Raw genomic sequence first — 6,677 nt, forward strand, 5'->3', positions numbered from 1 at the left:
ACAGTACACAAGACACAGAACAGAAACATACACAATTTTTGCATATTTACATCAAGGACAATGATTACCAAAAACAGAGTACTGTACCGTAACTAAATTAAATAAAAAAACATCTATGTTTGTTGGGAGCAGTTCTGATTGTACAGTCTGGCAGCTGCAGGGAGGAAGGACCTGCGGAAACGCTCCTTCATGCATCTAGGATGCAGCAGTCTGTCACTGAAGCAGCTCTGCAGTTCAGCAACATTTACATGCATGGGGTGAGAGACTCTGTCCATCAGAGATGTTATTTTGACCAGAGTCCTTCCGTCTCCCACCACCTGCACTGGGTGAATCCCAGAACAGAGTTGGCGTCCTAATGAGTTTATCCAACCTCTCCCTCTCAGCTGCCGATAAACTGCTGCTCCAACATACAACACTTTAAAGCAAACAATATTTAAGGCTGATTTTTAGCTTAATTTTTGTGTTCAGCATCCTGCGTTGAGGTCTGCAGTTCACAGCTGCGTATGACAAACTTATGGATGCTGACTACAAAGGAGATGTTAAGTGAAGGAAAGAAAAAAAGGAAGAATTGGGGAAGGAAAACCACTCGGTCAAACCATGCTAAGCCTGAGACCAAATGCAAATGTCTTCCTTTCGCTATTCCATAATGTTAAGTCTGTATAATGAGCTGCTAAAACGGCTACAATCAAATATTATATTATACTTTTTTAAACCATTTGAGTTTTGAAAAAAATCTAAATGCAAATATTGGCCAAATGTATTTTGTTATGCACTGAATGCATTTCAAGTAGTTGCCAGGTACTTCACTTCTCTTTAGACTAAAGCAGGAAAAAAGAGAATCTGAGTAACGGTTAAGCATCAGTTTCATGCCAAATGAATGCATCAAGGGAGGTGTTTTGCACAAACGTGTCTCATGAGGATATAAAACTGTCCCATGAGGCACAGCATCCTTAGAAACGTGTAGTACTATAAAACTCTGAACGACTCTGACAGCAGTTCATGATTCATGTCTCATGTCTTAAAACCTCTCATGCTAATCTTACTGTTTCTCTATAAAATGCAATAAACCAGTAAAACCATAAAATAATCCTAAAACTGTCCAAGAAACTTGTGTTTTGCACAAAGTATTTAACTTTTTTTCGCAGGCCACTTTTATTCCCAACAGAAGCACATTTGTAGCACAGAAAGGCAAAAGATCCATAAATGAATTATTGAAAATGATGTATTGAATAGCACGATGTTGCAGCTCTCCCTTTTTAAAAAACTGATATTTATAGATGTATGTAAGGCACCTTAAGAATGCTTCAGTCACTGTAGGTAAGAAGGACAACTGCTGCCTAGGTGAAAACGTTTAGTGATCTTTATGTGTCAGGGTATTCTCAAAACACCATATCTCTGTGGATTTCCAAAAAACAAAACACACTAAGCCCAAAATGTGTCCACCCCAAGGATTGTGTCCCTTGGCAGAAACAGAATGATACAGTGTATCCTATTAATTACCAGGAGGATTGTTGTGATTTATACATCAGGGAACTCAACCTCTGACTAAGCAGATGGCACAACACAGAAGAGCTACCACAGTTATTTTATATTTACAGACCAGTGACCACGCCTTCACTGCTGCGAATGTATACATCCTGGACATGGAGGCGCACGCTGGTTTGAGGCCATTTAGGTGAAAATCGAGGAGGGGGCCTAAAGGTTCATCTTTCACGATCTTACAATGCTGTGATTGCAGCTGTTCCCCACCTCTTTGAATAATATTTATGGCCATTGATCACCAGTCATGACAAATTGCACATTAATGAACATGAAACTCTTCTCATGACCCACTGGTAATAGGTGGTGCTAGTTATGGTCATTTTGCTAATGTACTGTTTTTAAAGCTGGGGAAACCTGCAGTCACCTGAGACTGAAGAAGTCACTTGGATGAGTAACAAAAGGTGTGTCCCACTGAAAATGAAGATGAACAGAATTAGCTTTCTGGGATTTCTTTACCTGGATTATTGAGTACACATCAATGCATTAGTGACCACGATCTTTACCAACCACTAGCCATATGCCATACACCAAAATAGACATAGCAACAGTACAAAATCAAAAGTGGTAACTCTCTAACAGACCAGACAGTAAAAATAATGAAATTTCAAACTCTACTTTATTAAGTTAAAAAATGAAGCTTGTAAAACTGAAGCCATCACACCTCAGATAATTTTGACAGAATCAGGTTTAGATATGTTCCACTTTCTCACGGGTAGCACACAGCAGGATGCGTTCCACGTTGAACAGTTCTGCACTCCTGGGATTACACAGTGGTTTATGCGAGGGAGCTGCCTGGATAGAGTGTGCAGGAGGCAGTACCCGCACCCACTCAGTAGCTCTGAACGCACAAAAGCACAGTCTGTTATTACCTAGGCTTTGTGAAGGAGCTGGCAAGTTAAAGACTGGCTAATGTTTGCAAGAAGATATTTTTACTTATCAGTATTGGTAATTAAATTTGAAATGGGGATTAAAAATACTGAAACGACACATTTAAAAAAAGCTTAAAATAAAGTAACGTGACATTAACTTTCTCTCTTAAATTGGTTTGCTTGATTTAGAAGTCAAACTGAAACAAAGTCACCGTTCAATAATGCAAAATTTAAAATTGCAGCATTAAGTCATCTGTCCCCTCTGTCACAAGAATGGTAAAGAAAGGAGGAAAGTGTATGGGTAGTGTATTCAAGCCAGAGACTTTTTTTTCAGTTTCACCTCACTACCACGGTAGATTTCACATCAGTCAGTCAAAATAATGATTGATGGATTGAGAAGAGTGAAAGTGCAATTTTTTTTTTTACTTTTAAACACTTGAATAACGGAGCTGTTGTTCACATCCTACTTTGACTTGTTGGTACTGGCTGCACGGAGAGTACACAGTACAAACAGTTCCCATTAATCCAAATAGTTAAAAAGAGTGCATTCATTTTATTGAGCCATTCAAACTTGTTTCGTTTAAGCTCAGTGCAAGTCTCCTCAGGTGTTTTTCTGCTCGTCTCTACCTTCTGTTTCACTACCAGTGGGGCTGGTCACACACTGTGCAACAAACAGCAGAGGAGAGGATGAAAACAGCAGTGGTCTTATCATAATGGCGGCCCATTCAGTGGACGGTATTTACAATGATAGCATAGGGATGTTTGTGGGTGGATTTTTTTTCTATTTATTTTTTGTCTGCAAAACTTTCCAACTGTGAGAATTTAGCCTCAGGTGCAAAACCCATTGGTTCTTAAAATAATATGCAGTGCCCTCAGGAAAGAATGTGGGACAGGAGTGTAAAGTGTGGTACCCCTTGGCCCTTACACTTCTGTCTTCCTTGGACGTTTATCGGGACATAAAGGGCAAAATCACATAATGCCACCACTGGTTAAGGTTGTGTGCACATTGAACCCAATACCAGCTGCTGTTACTTGCTCAGAAACAATCAATTAGTCACTAAGCTTCAGGTGGTGAAATTATGTGTGCTTGAGCTCACATGCTGCTAATTTAATCATTCAAGACATTTTCCCTGAAGAGGTTATATTAACTGAAGCGCAACATGCCCTTTAAGTACACAAGACTGGTGCACTTTGTACACACATGCTCCACTGACTGGTAGGGCACGTGAGGAGATGTGCATGGGAACCAAAAACCAAAGTGAGGATAAAACATGTGGTTCATGCTAATCATGAGGCATCACTTTCACATGGTTAGATTGTGGTGAGCTGCACAATTCAGTTTTCTAACAGCTTAGTGGCAAAAAAGAAGGGCTTGAATCTCTCGACTAGAGGCACCCTAGCGGTACCTGCTTAGGGACAAAGAAGCTCATTTACCATCCTGTCTGAATTTTCTATTGATTTGTGTGTAGAAATAAAATAAACACTGGTGGGTATAACAGAAGATAGACACTGGGCTGAGACTGTGACATTTGCGGTGTACAGTGTTGTGTATGTGAAAAAAAAACAAAGACAACATGACATTTAAAAATAATGAAGGAAGGAGCAACGCTCACCGGCGTGTTAAGTGAAGCATCTGCTTAGGTCCCGGGGTTAAACAGACACATACGGTGCTTCACCCTACATCTACAAAGCCACTCTGAGCAGATTTGGAGGTAAACGATACCTGACATGTCAGTGAGCCATCGTTCTCTGTGCTGTTCTTTTTGCATGGAGACTAAATGTTAGCCCAGGTGTTGCCCCACTTGTACATTGACTCATATGCTAATACTGCTGTGCTATGATACGAGAGAGAAAAGTAAGAAGGCAGACTAAAGGAGACAAAAACAAAAGTACATCTGTGTGCCTATCTAGGGAAATATTTATTCATCCTTTGATATAGGATGAATTTAGGAATATGAACAAATCATGGTTTACTTTTTTTATGATCATGTAGGACAGTGCTTCCCAAACTTTTTCCAGCCACGTACCCCTTGAGACATGTCACCCTCAGCCGCATACCCCCTACTACGAACGACTCTTAATTAGTGTCTATAAATACATTGCAATATCGCATGCATAAAGATAAATACTGCACAGTCGATTATTTCTCACCACCAAATGAATTTATCAATATTTTTTAGTAATGACAGAGTTTTAATAACAAACTTTACTACTTAATACTAGCAGTGTATCAAAGGATTTATTAGAATTCACTTTTTTGTCGAGAGCATAAAGGCCATGAACTTTCATTAAACAGAACTTTATTTAATGTGATGGATGTGCTTGAGCAGAGGCACACAGCTCTTCAATGTTTGGCTCAATTTGGGAAAGGCTGAGTCTTAAATCGTTTTCCACACAAAGTCTTGCTCTGTATTTTGTTTTCATGTTTGTTAAAGCAGAAAATCCCTTTTCGCATAAGTATGCGGTGGCGAAAGGCATCAGAGTCTTGACAGCGCGCTTAGCCAGCGCGGGCTGTTCAGTGCGCAGCCCTATCCAGAAATCCGCCAGGTTCTTTTGAGCGTGTTCAACTTTTAGAGATCCATCTGTGGCGATTTCAATTAGGCTCTCCTGGTCAGACGGTGATAACGAAGTAGGCACGGCGGTGAACGGGTGACGTATCCAATCATTTGAGCCGTCCGTCTCTGGGAAGTATCGGCGTAACTGCACCGCCAGCTCCTCAAGGTGCACGTTACATTCGCGCTTTACACTTTTAGATAGTGTGAGATCATTAGAGCACAGAAAATCATGCAGCACAGGAAAGACTTCAGTGTTGTTTGTATCCAAGCAGTTCTTCCAAAGGTTTAACTTCTTTATCATGGCCTCAACTTTATCTTGAACATTGAATATAGTTGCAGAAACGCCTTGTAATCCGAGATTGAGCTCGTTCAGACGAGAAAATATATCACACAGATAAGCCAGGCAGGTAAGGTACTCTTCATCATGCAAATGTTCAGACAGCTCAAAGGGATGGTTACTGAAGAAAACTTTAAGTTCATCCCTCAACTCAAAGAAACGGGTCAGCACTTTCCCTCTAGATAGCCAGCGAATCTCTGTGTGGAGTAATAATGTCTCATGCTCGCTGCCCATCTCATTGCACAACGCAGCAAATAAGCGGGAGTTCAGCGGCCTGGCTTTCACAAAGTTAACCATTTTTACACTCGTGTCCAAAACATGTTTCAAACGGACAGGTATTCCCTTTGCAGCAAGAGCCTCTCGGTGGATGCTGCAGTGTACCCAGGAGGCATCTGGCGCGACTGCTTGCACACGCGAAACCACACCTCCGTGTCTCCCAGTCATGGCCCGTGCGCCATCAGTACAGATGCCAACACATCTGTCCCACACGAGTCCATGTGTGTTCATGAATGTGTCCAGCTTTTGAAAAATATCTGCGGCAGTTGTCCTTTGTTCCAGCGGTTTACAGAACAGCATGTCCTCCTTGATGGTTCCTTCATGAATGTAGCGCACATATACGAGAAGATGCGCCAGGCCAGCCACATCCGTGGACTCATCTAGCTGTATTGCATAACATTCACTGTGGCGTATGCGCAGAAGTAGCTGCTGTAAAACATTTTCTGACATTGCATTGATGCGCCGTAAGATAGTATTGTTTGATGATGGAATGGACTGTATCGTCTTTTTTGCCTTTTCCCCCAACATTGTCCCTACCATATCTAAAGCAGCAGGGAGAATGAGGTCCTCCACAATAGTGTGGGGTTTGTTGTTTTTAGCCACTCTGTAACTGACCATGTAAGATGCTTGTAGTCTGTTTTTATTCATAAGATCTGGCACCTGAATGCAGGTTTTACTTGTTGAAAGTGATTTTAGCTGTCGCTCAAAATATTCCCTTGGTTTATTTTTCAAATGGGGATGATTTGTCTCTAAATGTCTGCGCAAAAGTGAAGGTTTCATTGAGTTCTGAGACAATACTTTTGCACAAATAACACACTGTGGCCGGGGAAATCCACCAATATTTATACACGTAAACCCCAGCGAAATATAATTGTCATCATATTTGCGCTTCTTTGATGAGGTTGTGTTACAGTCCGTGCTGTCATGCTTTCTCCCACTTTGACGCTCCGCATCAAACACTTCATCACTTTCCACATGGCTGGCTCCAGCTATGCTAGCCACTTGGCTAGTAACCACAGATACATCCCTGCTAGCACTGCTAGCATCCAAATCTGACGAACACATTGTTGTTGAACAATCACCTGTGCGGTCACTGGA

The 6,677-nt window shown here is 41.3% G+C and overlaps 1 protein-coding gene across 1 annotated transcript; it reads right to left on the reverse strand.

Moving 5' to 3' along the window:
* Positions 1-4,715: 4,715 nt before the first annotated feature.
* On the reverse strand, positions 4,716-6,107 carry LOC146560725 (zinc finger BED domain-containing protein 5-like). Its single transcript, XM_085243177.1, has one exon. It carries the CDS (start codon positions 6,105-6,107, stop codon positions 4,716-4,718), a length of 1,392 nt encoding a protein of 463 aa, XP_085099303.1.
* Positions 6,108-6,677: the final 570 nt, after the last annotated feature.

Source organism: Mchenga conophoros, linkage group LG13 (assembly GCF_057382185.1).
Source record: "Mchenga conophoros isolate Kocher_MC1m ecotype Shallow Benthic linkage group LG13, M_conophoros_male_GT1.1, whole genome shotgun sequence".
Taxonomy (NCBI): Eukaryota; Metazoa; Chordata; class Actinopteri; order Cichliformes; family Cichlidae; genus Mchenga; species Mchenga conophoros.

Coding starts and splice junctions, on each gene's coding strand:
- LOC146560725 (XM_085243177.1), bottom strand. CDS start 6,107: ATGTTGGGGGAAAAGGCAAAAAAGACGATACAGTCCATTCCATCATCA.